At 55.9% G+C, this 19,188-nt stretch overlaps 2 protein-coding genes across 5 annotated transcripts in view; one reads left to right on the forward strand and one right to left on the reverse strand.

The window, feature by feature from the left end:
* The window catches only part of S100PBP (S100P binding protein), a 55,100-nt gene extending 50,235 nt beyond the window's left edge, over positions 1-4,865 (reverse strand). The window contains exon 1 of one of the 4 annotated variants that reach the window (XM_075908641.1): positions 4,760-4,864. The gene's annotated coding sequence lies outside the window, so the exon portion shown is untranslated. Of the gene's footprint in view, positions 1-4,759 lie in introns of all 4 variants that reach the window. The other 3 variants (XM_075908640.1, XM_075908639.1, XM_075908642.1) reach the window with 3 other exon arrangements.
* Positions 4,866-4,875: 10 nt separating this feature from the next.
* On the forward strand, positions 4,876-18,730 carry YARS1 (tyrosyl-tRNA synthetase 1). The gene is made up of 14 exons (XM_075908643.1): positions 4,876-5,009; positions 6,825-6,915; positions 7,619-7,765; positions 7,951-8,126; positions 8,464-8,593; positions 8,968-9,048; positions 11,315-11,407; positions 12,729-12,864; positions 13,501-13,586; positions 14,881-15,016; positions 15,568-15,665; positions 16,698-16,891; positions 17,029-17,170; positions 18,041-18,730. Exons 2-14 carry the CDS (start codon positions 6,859-6,861, stop codon positions 18,149-18,151), a joined length of 1,587 nt encoding a protein of 528 aa, XP_075764758.1. The 5' UTR covers positions 4,876-5,009; positions 6,825-6,858; the 3' UTR covers positions 18,152-18,730.
* Positions 18,731-19,188: the final 458 nt, after the last annotated feature.

Here is a 19,188-nt window from a genome sequence, read left to right on the forward strand (position 1 = left end):
ATCGGGGAGCCAAGTAGGCTGAAGCCGCCCCCGACACCCACCACAGACGGGCTGGAGCAGCCCCCCGCCCCTCCACTGTGGATGCGTGATGCTCCAGCCAGTTTGAAGCGCTTCTGCCCACAGTGCACCAGGCTGGGTCCATGGTGGGATCTGCAGAGCCGGAACAGCTCCCTGCTCATGGGGGTCTGCGTCAGCCCCTGCAGGTTAAGGGTAACACAGTAAGCATTATCAAGTAAGGGTGATGCTTACTGGTTACCCATTTACATCCCTAGTCATAACTCAAACCTTTTACACCCCTGTTCCTCCCAGATCCTGCACTCCCTCTTGCACCCTACTGCTGACCTGAATTCATGGGCTAGGGCAGGGGTGGGCAATAATTTTTGACGGGAGAGCCACTCCAAGATTTTGGAAAGTGGTCGAGGGCCGCACTGTTCCAGGATATTAATGGAGGAGGGGTGGGGTCTGGGATGGAGGTTGGGTGCAGAAGGGAGCTTGGGATAAGGGATTGGGCTGCAGGAGGGAGAACAGGGCCTGGGAGGGAATTTGGGTGAAAGAGGCGCTTGTGACCTAAGGCAGGAGACTGGGATGCAGGATTTTGGGATGTGACCTAAACTAGGAAGGCCTTGTGTTCTGGGGTAGGGGATTGGGGTGCCAGATCTGGGAGGGGATATGGGTGCAGGAGGGAGCAGAAGGTTTGGGTATGTGTGGGGGGGACAGAGGGTTGGGGGAGGGAGAAGCTGGGGTGCCAGAGGCAGACTCTGGGTGAAGGTGGCTTTGCTCGGGTGGAGGGGAAGGAGGAGGGGGGACGAGGAGGGAGGGAGGCCTCCTATACTGCCCCTGTTCCCAGCAAAAATTCTTGGCTCCTATTGGCCAGAAACTGAGAGATTGGCCAATGGCAGCTAGGAGTTTTTGCTGGGGGTGGGAACAGCATGAGAAGTCTCCCTCCTCCCTCCCCAACCCTCCGGAGCCGAGGGCAACTGGCTTTCTAAAACGTGAACTGATCCCTGCCTAAGGGTTCCAGTGAGGGGGCCGTGGACTGTATCTGGTGGCTTGGCAGGCCGGATTCGGCCCGCTGGCAGCCTCTTGCCCACCCCTGGGCTAAGGGTTATGACTCACCACTGGCCGCATCGGACGGACATGAAGGTATTTAGGTTCTTATCCCAATTCAGGCCATTGAGTGAGAGAGAACCCAGAAAGTTCTCTCTCAGAAAAGGGTTCTCGGGATGTGTGGCGAGCGCACTTAAACTGAGGACAAAGCCAGCTCGTTAAAATCCTTATTAGAACAAATGAAAGAATAACAGATCTTGCAACCCTATGGCTCCTAATAACATACTACAGTTCTAGGATTCCCACAGATAACATTTTGAAGATAAAGAACTTCTTACCCTAGCATACTTACCCCCTTCCCTGAAGGCCTGGTGTTAAGAGACGGAGGACCAGCCTCACCCCTGACATGCCGGATGAATTTGAAGGTACAAACAGGTAGTGTTTGAGTGGCTAAGCTGTATTTGTAAAACTGAGCTAATACCAGCTGAACCTCTCTAGTCCGGCTCTCTCTGGTCCGGCAACATCTGCTGTCATCTTTTCTGAAATGCGGCACCCAGAAATGGACACAATAAGATGGGGAGAGGCCAAATCAGAGCAGAGCAGAAGACTTACTTTTTGTGTCTTGCTCATGTCACTCCTGGTTAATGCAGCCCAGAATCAGTTTTGCTTTTTTTTGCAAGTGTCACTCTGTTGACTCATACTTAGCTTGCGGTCCACTCTGACCCCTAGAGTCCTTCCTGCAGTACTCCTTCCTAGACAGTCACTGCCCATTCTGTATGCGTGCAGTTGATTGTTCCTCTCTACACGTCTAGACTACATTTTACTTTTGAAAGAAGATACGCACATTCAGCAGCAATTTGCGTATCTTCTTCCGATCGCTTTTTCAAAAGAGGTTTTTTCCGAAGAAGCAAGCAGTCTAGACACGGTTCTTTTTAAAAAAAAAAAAAAAGAACTCTTTTTTCGAAAGAACCTTCTTCTTCAAAAATTGAGGTTTACAGGTTCTTTCGAAAAAGCCATCGGAAGATGATATGCAAATTGCTGCCGAATTCACATATCTCCTTTCGAAAGTAAAACGTAGTCGAGACATGCCCTAGGTAAGTATTTTGCATTTGTCCTTATTTACTTCAGACCATTTCTCTAGTTTGTACAGATCGTTTTGAATTATATCCTGTTCTCCTCCCAGCTTGGTATCATCTGCAAACTTTATAAACATACCCTCTTTGCCATTAGCTAAATTGTTGATGAAGATATTGAACAGAACCTGTCCCAGAACTGATCCCTGGAGAACCCCAGTTATTATGTGCTTCCAGCATGATTGTGAATCACAACTATTCTCTGGGAACAGTTATCCAACAAGTTACGTACCCACCTTATAGCCCAGAGGAGCCACTATATTTTCCTACTTTCTTAATGAGGTCATGCGAGACAGTTATCAAATACCTGAAGTCTAGATATACCATGCCTATCACTTGCTCCTTATCCACACCCTCCTTATCCTGTCAAAGAAAGTTATCAAGCGGATTTGACAAGCTTTGTTCTCTACAAATCCATGTGATTACTATCGCCTTAGATGTTTGCAAATGGGTTCCTTAATTATATGCTTCCATTATTTTTCCTGGTACAGAAGTTAAGCTGATTATTCCGTAATTCCTGGATTGCCCCTATTCCCTTTATTATACAGGGACACTACATTTGCCCTTTTCCAGTCTTCTGGAATCTTTTCCATATTCCAAGACTTTTCAAAGGGCATGTCTACACTTGCACCCTCTTTTGAGAGAGGGATGCAAATGCAGCTGAGCGAAACTGCAAATGAAGTGTGGATTTAAATTTCCTGCACCTCATTTGCATAATCGTGGACCACCACTATTTCGAAATACCCTATTTTGAAATAACAAACACTGTGTAGACACAGTTATTACAGGAGAAAACCCTTCTTCTGAAATAACTGGTAAACCTCGTTGTATGAGGAATAAGGGTTATTTCGGAAGAAGGGTTTTCTCCCGAAATAACAGCATCTACAGAGCGTTTGGTATTTCGAAATAGGGTTTTTCGAAATAGCGGTGGCCCGCGATTATGCAAATGAGGCATGGGAAATTCAAATCTGCGCTTATTTGCAATTTCTCTCAGCTGCATTTGCATCCCTCTCTCGAAAGAGGGTGCAAGTGTAGCAGAGACAATAGATAATGGCTCAGATATCTCCTAGGTCAGCTCCTTGAGTGCTCTAGAATCCCTGGTGTCTTGAAGACATCTAATTTGGCTAAGTAATTTTTAACTTTTTCTTTTCTTATTTTAGCTTCTCAACCTGCCCCATTTTCACTGGCATTGACTATGGTAGGCATCCAAACCAAAACACCTCTGCCATTTCCACATTTTCTGGTACGCTTTTTCCCTCTTATGGGCCTATCCTGTCCTTGGCCTTCCTCTTGCTTCTATGTATTTGTAACGTCTGAACTTGTTCTGTGCCTTGGCTTTTCTAATTCTGCTCCTGTAATTTTTTGTTATTTGTTTATATTCATCCTTTGTAATTTGACTTAGTTTCCACTTTTTGTAGGACAACTTTTTGATTTTTAGATCAGTCAGGATCTCCTCGTTACATCAGGGTGGCCTCCTCCTAGACTTCCTAGCTTTCCTGTGCAGTGGAGTACAGGTTGAACCTCTCTAATCCGGCATTCTCTGGTCTGGCAACATCCGTGGTCCGGCATGATTTTCATTTGCTAGATGTCCACTTATCATGGGTGTGGCCAAGTTTCCCGTGGTCCTGTAAAGTGGTGGTGGGAAATCTTTTTTGGGTCAGGAGGGTGGGGGGGCAGTACCAGTGTGTGCGCCCCAATGCTGGGGGGGGGGGGGGGGAAGAAGCCCTGAACCTCAGGGGCCGGATCCAGGCAAGCCGGGAACTACATCTGGTCCCTAGGCCTTAGGCTCCCCATCCCTGCTGTAAAGTTTGTTTACAATCCTAGCTCAATGTTCTGTGCTGTTATTTAGCTCTAATTTACTCCTACATGCCTTCTAAAAGCCCTACAACCTGTGGAAGTGTTGGTGATGCTGCTAGACCATATTGACCTCCCCGGTCCGGCAAATTCTCTGGCTCGGCATCGGTCAGGTCCCGAGGGTGCTGAACTAGAGAGCTTCAATCTCGTGCCCTTAATAACGCCTCTTTAAAAAAAAGCCTGCCAACCATCTTCAGCTGTTTCCCCTCTGACTTGCTCCCAATGGCACCGTCCCCCCCAACTCCCTGACCGGGCGAGGGGCAGCCTTCTTGAAATCCCTTCTCTCTCCTTTCACCATCACTTTCGCCTTCCGCTTTCAGATTATTCCTCCGGAGTGGACAAAAAAAAAAAAAAAAAATCAAAGCTCGAACAGCCGCCCCTCCTCCCGGGGAGCTTTCTGGAGCAAGATCTCTCGTTATCCCAATTAACCGATATGCAGATTAGTCCCTAAGCATCCACTGTGGTTCTTCGGTTCACCCCCCTGCCCAGTGCATCTCAGCAGGAGACAGGCCCCCCCCTCACAGTGCACGTGGGGGGAGGGGCAGCAGGGGTCACAGCCCTGCCCCATCACAACCCACAGGGGGGAGGGGCGTTTGGGTGGCCCCCGTCCCCTCACAGCCCACCTGGTGGGGGAGGGGCAGCTCTGCCCACTTCGGGGTGGGGGGGGTCAGAGCCCCCCCCGTCTCGCTCTCTGGGGGGGGGGGGGGGCGGAGTCACTCACTTACCCGCCGCCATTTCGGACGCGACCCCGGGGACCGCTCGACGGCGTGTGAACGGGGAGGGGGAGCGGGGGGGGGGGGGGTGAGAGCGCGTAATAAGCCCCGCCCCCCAGCCGCGGCGAGGCCCCGCCCCCTCGACGTGCTCTGCGCTCGATTGCTCCGGCCTGTCCTTGCGGCGGAAGCGCCGGCCCGGGGCGGGGAGGCTCAGTCCGGCGCGCGGGGCTGATGCAAGCGGGAGCTGGAGACGGGCCGCGCGGTGAGTGGGGGGGGTTAGACCTGCCCCCCCCCGGCCTTGCCCCCCCCGGGCCGCCCAGCCGGGAACCTGCCCTGGCCCCTCCGAGCGCCCCTCTCCCCCCCCCGGGTCTGGCCCCAGTGACCCCCCCCGGGTCCTGCCCCCCTCGCCCCCCCGTGACCCCTCTTCGCCGGGCCTGGCCCCCGCCGGATCCGTGTCCCGCATGTCCCCCCCCCCCGTCATCCACTCCCCCGGGGACCCCCCGAGCCCTGCCCCACGGGGGGTCCCCCCGCCCTGCCCCCCCTTTCCGGGCCCCCCCCCCTCAGAGCTGCCCCTCCCCGCCCTGAGCGCCCCAGCCTGGCGAGACCCACAGCTTGCGGGCGCCGGCTGCAGCCCCGGGACATGGGGCGGAGGGAGGGGGGGTGTCTCTTGGGAGGGGGGGCTGAGCAGCGGAGAGGGGCCCCACCTCCGGGGAAAGGGCTGGAGGGAGAAGGGGGGGGCGTCAATGTGACAGCGGGGGGGGGGGGAAGGGGCAGGTTGTGGCATCTCCAGCACTGGAGCGTTTTAAGAGCCGGCTGGACAGACACCTGTCAGGGGCGCGCTGGGTCCTGCCCTGGAGGACGGGGGCTGGATTTGATGCTCTCTGGAGATCCCTTCCCGGACTATGATTTTAAGGGGAAGAGACCAGCGGTTTTGTGATGGTGACACTACAATTAATCAAGGAGCCAAATAGGGAGAGAAGCAATAGTTGCCCCTCCTGCCCCCTTAGGAGCCTGGGTGACAAACCAGAGGAATTGGACTAGCTAGCTGACCTAGGAACATGAATTCCTCGTTCCTGGGGGGGTGGAGGGGTTCCCGCTACTGGAATGTTTACTTATCGATGGGAGGAACCTAGCTGGGGACTGGAAGGGGAGTGGCGTTCTGTTGGAACCCGCATCTGCTGGTTCTGTGCCCCTGAAAACTCAAGGAAATTATCTCGAATACTTCTGGATTGTTGTCCTATCAGATAACCCACAAAGCAGGATGTTGGTTGGTATTTGCTTCAGCTCAGCAAATATCTTGAGCAGGAGGCAAGCCCATATTTATAATGTGTAAGGGGGAAAAAGCTGTTGGGTCATGGGGGACTTCAGTTTGCATGACACATTTGGAGGGAGGTCTCCTGCTACCAGTATTAAAGCATCCTTGGAATTTCTAAACACAATTTATGACAATTTCATCATAACTCAACCAGTGTTGCAGCCAGTGCAGAGGCATTCTTTATTGGCTCTTGCTTTATTAGATAAAGCTCTGAACATGTTTAGTGCTGATCAGAGAATTAAAGGTAATGGTAGTTAGGTATCTTATTTTAAGATCGCATATACAGTGTGCAAGTAGAATAAAGTCCAGACCAGTGATATGTAGATACGAATCTGGGACTTTAATAGGATTAGTATCACAGGGCTGAAAATAATGTTGAGCCAAATCACCTGTAAGGAAGAATTTAATGAGAGAAATGTGAAGAATAATTGGGAATTGTTTTAAGAACACCTGAGAGGTCCAAAAAGCCATAATCCAGAAGATGGTCACCTTGCATTAAGAAACAGAAATCTGGGTTAGAGGGGAAGTAAAGGCAGGTGGAAAAAAATTAGAAGAAAGGGGAAGTTGATAGTAATAAATCAGAAGTTAGGGAGTACTCTGGTGAGCTGTGCCAAGAGACCAGCAAGGAGGTGAACCCTGCCCAGCTTCTCCTCCCCCTCTACACAGGGCCAGCAAATTGTGTGCCCAGGGTGATTGGGCCTCTTGAGTCCTTCCCCTTCCCGCCCCCCTTCCTCTTGTGACGCATCTTCTATTTAATCACAGTTTGTGGAGGCTTGCTTGGTTCGAGGCTGACACGATGGGGGACAAGCTGAGCCCGAAGGAGAAATGCCACCTGATCACCCGGAACCTGCAGGTACCTTGGGAGCGGGGCCTTCTTTGGACCATAACTGAGACGAGAAACACCCAGGATACAGGCTTCACTCTGCTTACCTAGCGGTTACTCGTGTTGCATAGCGCCTGGGGGCCCCCGTCAAGGCCCAAAATCCTGCAGCATCGGGGTTGTTGGGACACCGAACACCAAGCGGGTTCCTGACCAGGAAGCTGATCTAAGAGGATTGGAGTGCTCCTGGTACCCCCTCCCCCATCCCTCTTTAAGTGATTGATGGGGTTTCTGTTGTAACTGCACTTCTGGGCTTGGCTCCTGCCTCGAGGAAGTGCCCACCTCTTTGTGCCTCCATTTCCCCAGCTGCAGAATGGGGAGACTACAGAGCTGCCTTGCTGGGGCTTTTCTTTATCTCCTGGCTCTTCCAGAGTGCTCATCAGGTGCCTCACGGCCACTAATGGATTTACCAACTGAGCACTTCAGTGGGGTAGATTAATATCAGTGCCCCTGTTCTGGAGATGGGGAAGCTGAGGCCTAGAGAGGCTAAACCCAGGACAGAGAGAGCCAGGTATTACACCTGATCCCCCAGCCGGAGTCCTAACCATCCCTCCTCTCCTGGGGTTATGAGCCCAGCGTATTGCATTCCTTCTGCGGCTGCCGTGGGCTCTGCCGGGTCAGCAGGCGGGCCGAGTGTGTGGCGCGGTGTAATGTACAGCCTCTGGTCTCCTCGCAGGAGGTTCTCGGTGAGGATAAGCTGATGGCCATCCTGAAGGAGCGAGATCTGAAGGTGTACTGGGGGACGGCCACAACAGGCAAGCCTCACGTCGCCTACTTCGTCCCTATGTCCAAGATTGCAGACTTCCTGAAGGCCGGATGCGAGGTACCAGCTCTAGCCTCGATGCCGAGGCCTTGGGGAGGCCAAAGGGGAGTGGAGGGTGGGGGGGCTTCACACTCAGAGACAGGAAGCAGGAGAGACCTTCAGCTCCAGGCTGGGTGGCAGAAGGGAGCCTGCAGCACTGTGTGACACTAGTATGTTGACCCCTCGTCCCCCACATTCTGTGCCAGGTGACGATCCTGTTTGCTGACCTCCATGCCTATCTGGACAACATGAAGGCTCCGTGGGAGCTGCTGGAGCTGCGCACCCAATACTATGAGAACGTGATCAAGGCCATGCTGGAGAGCATCGGCGTGCCTCTCGACAAGCTGAGATTCATCCGCGGCACCGACTTTCAGCTCAGCAGGTAAGCAGGTGGGAGCAGCCGAGAGAGGCTCTCAGGGACTGCCGGGGGGTTTGGATCGGGGAGGAGCGACGTGAAAGGAGTGAGGCTCCACTAGCTCAGGTGCTAACAAGCTCCAGGAAGGAATCAGGGTGGGGGGGACAAGTGGGATATTGAGCCAGCTGGGGGATCGGCCTGTTCTCAGGAAAGCCGAGGGGGGGGGGGGGGGAGATGCCCAGACCCCTGATTTCTCTCTGCTCCAGCCAGCGTCCCCCTTTGTGCGGTGGCTATAGAAGAGGAAGGCTTGAAGCTTCCATTTGTCTGGTTTCAGCAGCCGTATCAACCTGCTCTCTCCCCCCAGGGAATACACGTTGGACGTCTACAGGCTCTCCTCTCTGGTCACCCAGCACGATGCCAAGAAAGCTGGAGCAGAGGTGGTGAAGCAAGTGGAGTATCCCTTGCTGAGCGGTCTGCTCTACCCAGGACTGCAGGTACCTTTGGAGAGGGGGGCAGCCACACATGCCCTTCCCCTGGAAGACTACAATGCCTGGACCGGGCCAGTCGCCATCCTCCTTCCCCGCCTGCTGATTAGGACAGATCGTCTTTCTCCCTAATCAGCAGGAGTATCTGATGCGCAGCCCAAATGCCAGCGACTTCACCCGGTGTCAGTGCAGGGTGCCGATGCTGGGGAGGTTTGCTTGGTTGTTTTCACTGGTGTTCATACCAGTTTACACACCCTATGTAGCCCCAGTATGGGGGGGATTCAGCTGGGACTCCCAGCCCAGAGAGCTGGGAATGCCAAAAGTCAGCAGGGGTGTGAGTTCCCTGTGCTGCAGCCTCACGCTTGTGGGGGTTCTCCCCGCAGGCCCTGGACGAGGAGTACTTGAAGGTTGATGCTCAGTTTGGAGGAGTGGATCAGAGGAAGATTTTCACCTTTGCGGAAAAGGTTAGAACGGGGCCGGGGGGTTGAACTTCCAGAAACGTGAGAGGCTCCCCAGGCGGCTGGTCCAGGGCTCAGCCTTTGAACTCTGCCTGCAGGGGGGTGGCCAGCGTTGCGTTATGCAGGGCGGCTCTGGGGTCAGCCAGACCTGTCTTTGGGTTCCTGCGGCCACCTGCAGTCAGAAGGGAGCCTGAGACGAGCTCTAGTGTCAGAGGCCGGGTAGGAGGCCGAAGCCGTTCAGACGTGCTAGTCACAGCGCGCTCCCGCAGAACATCCCGGTGCCAAGGAGCACCAAACCAATGTGGGATCCAAGATGGTACAAAGCCATTGCCCGGGGATAACAGGAACACGCTGAGAAACAGGCAGGGTGACACTAGAAATGTTCTGAGCAAACCAGCACATACAAGGTCACAGCAGTAGGGAGCACTAATGTGTTTGTATCCGCGTATAAAGATGAGTCTCTTTGGCCAGCCGAGGGGCAGGTGACTGCTGCTGACTGAGCTACGGCCATTGTCCCTGGCAGACCTGTCCTAGCATCCTCGTAGACCAGGGGTCTCCAGGCTTTTTAAGCACGAGATCGCTTTTTGAATTCAAGTGCAATCCAGGATCTACCTCAGACCCAATACCCTTGCCCCGCCTCCTTCTCTGAGGCCCCTCCCCCATCCTCCCTCCCTTTCACCAGGCTGGGGCAGAGGGTTGGGTGCAGGCTCTGGTCTTGGGCCAAGGGTTTCGCAGTGCGAGAGGGGACACCCTGAAGGTAGGGAGGTGGGGTGGGCTCTGGTGTGGCCTAGGGCATTTGCCTGGGGAGCATAGGGTTGGGGGCTTGAGTCCCTCCCTCCTCTGACCACCCTGGGAGCAACCAAACAGCCAACACAGGATGGCACAGGTACACTGACCCCACAGCCTCTATTGGCCACGGTTCTCGGTTACTGATCACTGGGGGCTGCAGGCCTGGTGTCCACTGGCAAGGACAGCACGTGGAGACTCCCTGCTCTGCCTTTCTCAGGGGCTGCAGGGACATGCCAGCTGCTTTCAGGAGCACGATTACCACAGGGATAATTCCCCCAGACGTGCCAGGTTCGGCAGTTTAGAACTAACTGTAAGGCGTGGAGAGAAATGCAAGTTATGGCATGCACAGACCAGTCAGAACCCAACAACGACCCACTTTGCAAGCAGTAAAAGTAGTAACAACCCCCCGTCCGGGTCGGGAGGGAAGGACAGTGCGTGTCTGTGAGAGTGACAGACACAGTGTGCGAGTGACAGATTTGCATTGCCAAGCTCCCTCCATCCCCTTTTCTCTGTGTGGAGATGGGGAACAGGAGTGGGGGGAGCAGGGACACCCTGACCTCAGCGCCCCCCTTCTCCCTCCCACACCCTGCACAGCAAGCACGAGGCTCCCGGGGGGCAGCTCCAAGGCAGAGGGCAGGAGCAGCAGGACAGTGGGTGGAGGGGCAACTGAAGTGCCAGCTCTTGGTAGCTTCCTGGCCAAACCAGTCAGGATCACCTGTCAGAGGCTCCAAGATCGACTGGTAGATCCTGATCGACTGGTTGGTGACCACTGCTGTAGAGTCTGCCAGGTGCTATTTCTGGGCTTTGTCAACACTGAACGTGGCTTTGTGCCTTCATCCCTTCATGAATCGTGTGGTCCTTGGGCAGTTTGCTCACGATCTGCCCTGCCAGCTGTTTGCGCAGGGCTGGGCAGCACACAGAGGGGACACACCCACAGCCAAACCTCTGTCAACACCTCACCCTATAGTGCGCTGAGGCAGCTGACGTTTGCCGGGATTCCCTGCCAGGAGGCTCGGTCGGTGTTTGCTGCTGGAGCCCTGTCCCACCCAGGGGTGACAGTAATGCTGCTTTCCTTCCTGTCTCGGCACCAGCCTGTGTGGGGGCGGCCCGTGACTATAGGCGGACTCAGCCGCTGCCTAGGGCGCCTGATGATGATGTCATGGGGCGCCCGATGATGACGTCAGTCCATTGACGGCCCTGAAGGCGGGGGCCCCGATTGCGCGTTCTGCCTGGGGCGCCAGCTGCCGCAGCCCGCCTTACACCGCTCCTGAGCCTGTGGCTCGCTGCACCCTGCTGTTTGCCGGGCGTGGGTCTGGTCTGACGAGAACAGAGCCTCCTCCTGGGGTTCAGAAACATGGTTTGAGCTAGTTGCCCTGCATTGGAGTTCCACCACCAGGAGAGAGCACGCTGGGCAGTGAGGGTGAAAGCTGCTCTTCAGATGGGCTGCTTAAAGGCTGCTTAACTCTTTGTTTTCCTTCCCTAGTACCTGCCCTCCTTGGGCTACACCAAGCGCCTCCATCTGATGAACCCAATGGTCCCAGGGCTGACTGGCAGCAAGATGAGCTCTTCAGAAGAGGTACATAAGAACGGCCACATCAGACCAAAGGTCCATCTAGCCCAGTGTCCTGTCTGCCCACAGTGGCCAGTGCCAGGTGCCCCAGAAGGGGTGGACAAAAGACAATAATCAAGCGATTTGTCTCCTGCCATCCTTCTCCAGCCTCTGACAAAGAGGCCGGGGCACCATTCCTTACCCCCGGCTAATAGCCTTTTATGGACCTAACCTCCATGAATGTATCTAGCTCTTCTTTAAACTCCGTTTTAGTCCTAGCCTTCACAGCCTCCTCTGGCAAGGAGTTCCACAGGTTGACTGTGCGCTGTGTGAAGAACTTTCTTTTATTAGTTTTAAACCTGCTACCCATTAATTTCATTTAGTGTCCTCTAGTTCTTCTATTATGGGAACAAGTAAATAACTTTTCTTTATCCGCCCTCTCCACACCACTCATGGTTTTATAGACCTCTGTCATATCCCCCCTTAGTCTCCTCTTTTCTAAACTGAAAAGTCCCAGTCGCTTTATCCTCTCCTCATATGGGACCTGTTCCAAACTTCTAATCATTTTAGTTGCTCTTTTCTGAACCTTTTCTAATGTCAAAATATCTTTTTTGAGGTGATGAGCCCACATCTGAACGCAGTATTCGAGGTGCGGGCGTACTATAGTTTTATATGGGGCAGTAACATATTCTTCATCTTATTTTCTATCCCTTTTTTAATAATTCCTAGCATCCTATTTGCTTTTTTGACTGCCCCTGCACACTGCATGGACCTTTTCAGAGAACTATCCACGATGACTCCAAGATCTCTTTCCTGATTAGTTGTAGCTAAATTAGCCCCCATCATATTCTATGTATAGTTGGGCTTATTTTTTCCAATGTGCATTACTTTAGACTTAGCCACATTAAATTTAATTTGCCATTTTGTTGCCCAATCACTCAGCTTGGTGAGATCTTTTTGAAGTTCTTCTCAGGTAGGCTGATGAACTGTGACTCTCCTCCAGTCAGTCTAAGCAGCCACCCTGCAGGGTGAGCAGTTCCCCCCTTCGAGGCGGTAGGCTAAGTCCTGGGTGCCCCTCTCTCTCCTTACTGCTAGTGGTGGTTTGAGAGGGGAAGCACCAGCTCCAGTGCTCCTCGCCTCTCCTGGGGCAGAGACAGGAAAAGATGCTGAGCGCCCCAGAACAGAGGTAGCTGCCTTTGGATTTCATCGCAGGTAGCTCGGCTGCACCCTCCGACTGAGCTACCGTAAAACTCCTCTGTGTCCACGGTGAGGCTACGTTAGTGCAGGATCCCGAGGGACCGCGCTGCTCCCTTCTGCTTCCGCTCACAGGTCTCCCCCCACCTCCTAGGAATCCAAGATCGACCTTCTGGACCGGAAGGAGGATGTGAAGAAGAAGCTGAAGAAGGCGTTTTGTGAGCCGGGGAACGTGGAGAACAACGGCGTCCTGTCCTTCATCAAACACGTCCTCTTCCCGCTCAAGTCAGGTGACTGTCTCCAGGCCTGGGAGGTGGGGGTGGAGCTTTCATCAAGAGCCCTTGCTGGCCCGCGGCTGCTTAAATGTCGGCGAGAGGCGTGAAAGCGAGTGTGTTGTGCTCTGCACGTTCGCACGAGGCACCCGCCAGTGGTCCCGTAAGCTGGGCGCTTGTGCGGCCACTCAGAAGAGATTCCCATGCTGCCCAGCTGATCAGCAGAGCGCCCACCGCTCAGTCTGTGTTTGACATCAGAACAGCCAGGCCCAAGGTCCATCCAGCCTGTCGGCCGACAGTGGCCAATGCCAGGTGCCCCAGAGGCAGTGACCAGAACAAGGAATCCCCTTGTCACCCCTTCCCAGCTTCTGGCAGAGGCTAGGGACAACCACTGGTGGGGCACACCCACACACGCCTCAGTGCACATAAAACAAATGATTCTGCACGTGGATGAAAACGGTTAGAGGAACGCTGGCGTAGGCTCCAGAATCAGGCGCTGCCTCTCCACTTCCAGAGCCAGGCACCATCTGCTCCCAGCGATGACGTGATTTCTGGTCTCAGCTGATACGCCGCTCGTCAGTTGTTTGTGGAAGGGGGGGGGGATTTGCATTTATCGCTGTTAACCTGACCCTCTAACCCCTCCCTGTGGCACAGAGTTTGTGATACTGAGAGATGCAAAATGGGGAGGAAACAAAACCTACACGGCTTACGACGAGCTGGAAAAGGACTTTGCTGCTGAGGTAACGGTTTCTCTTCGCCTCCCGCGTGCCCACGGTGCCGTGCGCCTGGAACACCCCCGGAGCCAAGCAGAGAGAGCCATGCTGTGTCCTCTGCCACAGGCTTTGATTGTGGGGCAAATGTTGGTGTCTCGCAGCGTGTGTAAGTCCGTCAAGTGCATGGGGCATCATTAAGGGGGATTCTGGCCCGACAATCGGTGACTGGTGCGGAGACTTCGGGAAGCGCATTCCTGCGGGTTTGGGTAACTTCCCTGTTGCCTGCCTGTCTGTAGGTCTGGTTAATAATTTGTCATTTCGGGCAGTGCCTTTCACCTCCTGGCACTCTACAAATTTAGCAAACCACGCCCAGGGAAATGCGGCCGTGTCTGGGTGGAAAAGTGCTGGATAGTTAACAACACAGTGTAACACTGCCCAGCAATTTAAGATAACAAGTGGAGAAGAATTTGTTTCCGGTTTAAGACTCGAGGAGAAGTTGAAGGGAAATGAAATATCATTATTAAAACAGAATTTGACCAGAATGGTGGTGTCCTGTTTCTGCTCTTTGCTGGCCAGGGCAGGCAAAACACCATGGCTATGTCTACACTGGCAGGTTGTTGCGCCAGAGCTATGCAAATGAAGCAAAGCGTGGAATATCGCCGAGCCTCATTTGCATACCTAATGAGCCGCCATTTTGCAGAAGAGGCTCTTGCGCTAGAAGGTGCTGTCTACACGGCCCCTTCTTGCGCAAGAAAAACCCTCTTGCACAAAGCTGTTCTTCCTGAAAATAATCAGCATAACAGCATTGCGCAAGAGGGTTTTTCTTGCGCAAGAAGGGGCCGTGTAGACAGCTCCTTCTAGCGCAAGAGCCTCTTCCGCAAAAATGGCGGCTCATTAGGTATGCAAATGAGGCTCGGCGATATTCCACGCTTAGCCTCATTTGCATAGCTCTGGGGCAACAACCCGCCAGTGTAGACACAGCCATGAGCTCTCTTAACTGAAGTCTCACCATTGACGTTCTACATCTCCGCTGCCACAGCGCCCCCTAGCAGCACCAAAGAGCAGTAGGTGCAGCGCTGACTCGCAAGGAAGCTTGCTTGAGTCACCAGTCCACACCCTGCAGCTCCCAGCTGTTCCGAACAGGGCGGGTCTCCCATCCAGCTAGTGACCCAGCCCTGCCCGTCTTAGGATGGGAGCCCCTTCACTCCCAGCGTGAGACACTGGCTGCCCCTTGGGACAGCTTTCAATTGTCCATTTGTCTACGTCTCCCCCTGCCCCCAGAGAAACTCCCCGAATCACACCCTGGTTACTCCCGTGGCAGGTCGTGCACCCGGGGGACCTGAAGAGCTCCGTGGAAATGGCCCTGAACAAGCTGCTGGACCCCATCAGAGAGAAGTTCCATACTCCAGAACTGAAGAAACTGACCAGCGCAGCGTATCCTGACCCTTCCAAAGCCAGTAAGCAAATGCCATGAGCTTCCGAGGGAGGGGATCTTCTCACAGGCCTCCCGCTGGGGCAAAGAGCAAATGGAAAGAATCTGGACTTGGAATTCCAAGCCAGCAATGGCCAAGTCTGGGGGAATGCTGGCCTCGGCCGCTGGTTAGGGAAGCCCTTCTCCTGCCTCTCCTGGGCCAGCATCTCTCCCCTCTGACTTGGATTGCCCCCAGCAATGAGGGGTGAGGAAATAATGGGCTATGTGCTTATCCCAGAGACTACAAATCCCAGCATGCAGTGCAGCATGTCCTGCCGAGCTGCACTCAAGCTGAAGCACTGCATGCTGGGACCGGTGGGCCCCACAGGCTGTATTAAAGATGCGAGTGGCTGCAGTCTGCTGGGTGTTTTTGCATTAATTGGGCGCTCCTAGAAAACTAGACCCCGTGGCTCCTTTGCTGGACAGAACTCGTGTTCTCCTAGACCCTGCACCCCTCCCACAAGGGCGCTGTGGCATGGCTGGGCACAGCTCTTCGCAGTGCAGGCTGCTTTCACGCTCTCTCCTGTGCGCATGCAGAGGCTTCGGTGAAAAACTCCACCAAGAATTCAAACCCCGAGGACGTGGTGCCGTCGCAGCTGGACATCCGCGTTGGCAAAGTGATCAGCGTGGAAAAGGTAGCGGAGCTTTAGCAAGCGTCCTGGGAAGGGGAGAGCAGGGATGGCAAAGAAGGAGGGGGAGAGACCAGTGGTTTTCAAGGAAAGGAAACCCTTCCCGGCTTGGCAGAAAGGGCTGGGTCGCTCTGCGCTCTTAGCGCTCATTTGCCCTGCAGGGCCAGGCCTTGCAGCCCTTCTCTTGGGTTTCTGAGCGCCCTGTGCCTGGCAAGGCCCCGTACGGGAGGACCAGGCTTGGGAGGCAGTGAGAAACCTGGGTCCTGTCTGGCAGGAGCTCTGACTGCAAAATGCCATCTCTGGGCAGCTGAGTGAGGTGTGTGGGATCTAGAAACTACCTGCTGGGAGGCATGTTTGAGCCGAGATGGTGCTGGGGATGAGGCCTGCCCCCAAACAGCGTGCTTTCCCTTTAAACAGCTCTGTACTGTTAACACGGCAAGGCCGACCTGCGGAACTCAGTTCTGCAGGACGTTGAGACAAGCAGCTTAGTTTACATAAAGATCAGATGCTTTAACAGAAGGAAACGCTGCTGCAGTCTCGCTGCACAGAGCTAACCAAAGCAGATTAGCAGGGCCAGGGGTCATAATGCGCCAGTGCCTCAGGTGGGCACCTGCTGAGCTCAGGAAGAACGTTCCTCGTCCCTAGAACTCTTCATTAATGGGATTGTATTGTGGAGAGGGGACCTGTCCCCAAAGGCAGCCAGCACTGGTCTCCGGTGGGTCCTGGGAACCAGACCGTTCTTACGTTCTCCCGGTCACCTCACTTAACGGGGACTATGAAGGAAATTGCCCCATGGGAAATTCTCCCTCCTGGCACTGGTGGTTGCCACCTCCCAGCCCGAGATGTGGAGGGAGGGAGCCAGTGAAGAGCAGTGGGGCTGTGGATTTGGCTCCTCCAGAGGTGGAGGCTGCACTGGGAGACTTGTTCCCTTGTGCAGCGTCTCGCTCGGAGAGCCGCGTGCCAACCGTACGGGCGCTGGCCTGCCTGCGTGTGCGCAGCCCCGCCCCCACGGTAACTGACGGGCCCTTGTGCCGGCAGCATCCCGACGCAGACAGCCTGTACCTGGAGAAGGTTGACGTGGGCGAGCCGGAGCCCCGGACGGTGGTCAGCGGCCTGGTGCAGTTCCTGCCGAGGGATCAGCTGCAGGACAGGATGGTAGTGCTGCTATGTAACCTGAAAGCCCAGAAGATGAGGGGCGTGGAGTCCCAGGGCATGCTGCTCTGCGCTTCCAGGTGAGGCTGGGGCCCAGGCTGCCCCCTGGCTCTTTGTCCCCCTTCCCAGGGTCCTTGCTCCCTGGGGGGAGGGTTAGGACAGGCCCCTTTGAAGTCCCAGCTGCTCACTCTCCCCCACCTTGCATGCCTCTCCGCAGTGTGGGGGAGCCCCGTCACGTGGAGCCCCTGGACCCACCGGCGGGATCCTGTCCGGGGCAGCGGGTCTACGTGGACGGCTACGAGAGCGGGCAGCCCGACGAGGAGCTCAAGCCCAAGAAGAGAGTCTTCGAGAAGCTGCAGGTAAGAGGGGGAAGGTTCGTGCCCGCCGGGCCGGGGTCGACTCAACGCTGAGGCCCCATCCGCTCTGGCAGCTGAGCCCTCGGGTCCCCCAGGCTCCTCACTGGCCTGACGCAGCCTCCCAGGCTCAGAAGGCGTCCCAGCCCCTGCGTGAGACAGGGCTGTGGCTCCCGTTCCGGGGGGGCCGAGGCACGCTGCGCGGCGGTGACTCGCGGGAGGTCACAGAGGGCAGAGCCTAGACCTGGCGTCTCCTGGCTCCCAGTCCCGCCCTGTCTCCACCCCCGGCCCGCAGAGCTGACAAACCCAGCTGGCCAGCACTGCCTAATCCTGGCTAGCCGGGCGCCTGCCAACTGGCCATGGGGACGGGGGCAGTACTCCTGGGCTAGACCCGTTCAGACCCAGCCCATCTCAGCCTGTTACCCAGCAGCTGGCCCCACTTGGGACCTACAGAGGGGACCCGAGGGCCGTGTCCTGTCCAGAGACGGTGAACGGCTTTGGGCAAGTCCCGGTCCCGCTCTGGGCCTGCTTCCCCCATGGAAGGGGGATCTTGTGCGCCCCTTGCTTGGAAAGCACGTGGGTACCAGCTGGTGAAGTCAGCGGCAGAGCAGTGGGGCAGCAGGCTGGGTGTGCAGCCACCAGTTCGAGTGACCGATGGTGCCGCCAGGGAGGTGGAGAGTCCCCTGCGCCCTTCCTGGAAGTAGCACGGCGCAGTGCCCTCCTCAAGCCTGGCAGGAATAGCTGGCCCGGCCCCGGGGACATGGGGGCTGAGGGCCCCGAACAAGGATTCCCTGCCCCAAGGCCACGTGGGGCCGGTACAACGAGGGAACAGGCACTGGCCAGCTGGTCTGACACGTCACCCCTGCCTCTCCCCAGGCTGACTTCCGCATCTCCGAGGACGGCGTCGCCCAGTGGAAGCAGAAGAGTTTCATGACCAAGCTGGGGAACGTCTCGTGTAAAACACTGAAGGGCGGGAGCATCAGTTAACGGGCCCGCCCGCGCCCTGCTCCTCTCCCCGCCTGTAGCCATTCACTGCTGCGTTTTGGGTTCTCTCCCCCACGGCTGACTGCGGTAGACGGTGCACACCTCGCCTCCGGAAACAGCCTGTGTCCCTGAGAGCCGCCGCTGGCCTGTTCCCACCTAGCGGGTCTCTGGAAAAGGCCCAGCCTGATCCAGCGGGACATGGAGCCCTCAACAGGAGCCAGGGCTGCAGCCTGTTGTCGTGCTCTGTGCTATTTCCTCCTGCTTTGGCGGGGCAGAGGCCAGTGGCTTTGAACGTTGCTCCGGAGCCGGCTGCAAGCCTGAGGAAAGCTCGTTAATTTTCAGTGCAGCCAGTTGGCGAGAGGCGCGTTGGGCAAAGCTGGGTGGTGCGTACCGGGGAAGAGGGACTGCATGGCATCCTGCTGTAACCCGGCCTCTGCCTCCTGCCGGCTCTGCGCGGGACTGGGCCTGGGGCGCGGGGCTCTCCAGGGCCAGGCAGCTGGAGCTGTGGGTGGCGTCTGCCCCCTTCCATGTTGGGTCTGAAATCATCTGTCATTGTTAATCCCCAATAAAGTGTCAAACTTACTCAGCATGTGTGGTGGGGCCACGCGGTGCCTGGTCTCCTCCCCTCCCCGTGATCCCCACAGGGCCGGGGGGCCACGGGGGGGGGAGGGGGGGCCAATGGCAGGAAGGGGCAGGGTTTGGAGGCCAGTAATGGACAGGTGCCCCTCCCCCCGAGTCCCAGACCCGATTGTACAATCTCCTTGGGCAGGGAGTTTGAGACCCCTGGGCTGGGCTGGGCTGTCACTAAGCCCCTACGTGGATTCGGCTGCCTGGGGCGCTGCTAGAGCCCTCGTCAGCTGAGTGGGACCTTGAGGTCTCTTCTCCAGGGCAGGGCAAGGGAGGTGAATGGCGGGGACGTGCCAGGGGGTTAAGCCCTTAGCTGGGTGCAAGGGGAGGTGCCAGGCAGTTGGCTGCGGCCAGCAGCGCTAGCTTGGAGGGGGAGGTGGGGAGCTACCCCGGGCTTTCCATGGCCACTGGCA

This window comes from Pelodiscus sinensis, chromosome 25 (genome assembly GCF_049634645.1).
Source record: "Pelodiscus sinensis isolate JC-2024 chromosome 25, ASM4963464v1, whole genome shotgun sequence".
In the NCBI taxonomy this organism is placed as follows: domain Eukaryota; kingdom Metazoa; phylum Chordata; order Testudines; family Trionychidae; genus Pelodiscus; species Pelodiscus sinensis.

Bases quoted from the DNA above. Each gene is read 5' to 3' on its own strand.
- YARS1 (XM_075908643.1), top strand. From the start codon at position 6,859: ATGGGGGACAAGCTGAGCCCGAAGGAGAAATGCCACCTGATCACCCGG. The intron at 7,766-7,950 runs GTACCAGCTCTA...ATTCTGTGCCAG, and splicing joins TCCTGAAGGCCGGATGCGAG to GTGACGATCCTGTTTGCTGA. The intron at 13,587-14,880 runs GTAACGGTTTCT...CTCCCGTGGCAG, and splicing joins AAAAGGACTTTGCTGCTGAG to GTCGTGCACCCGGGGGACCT.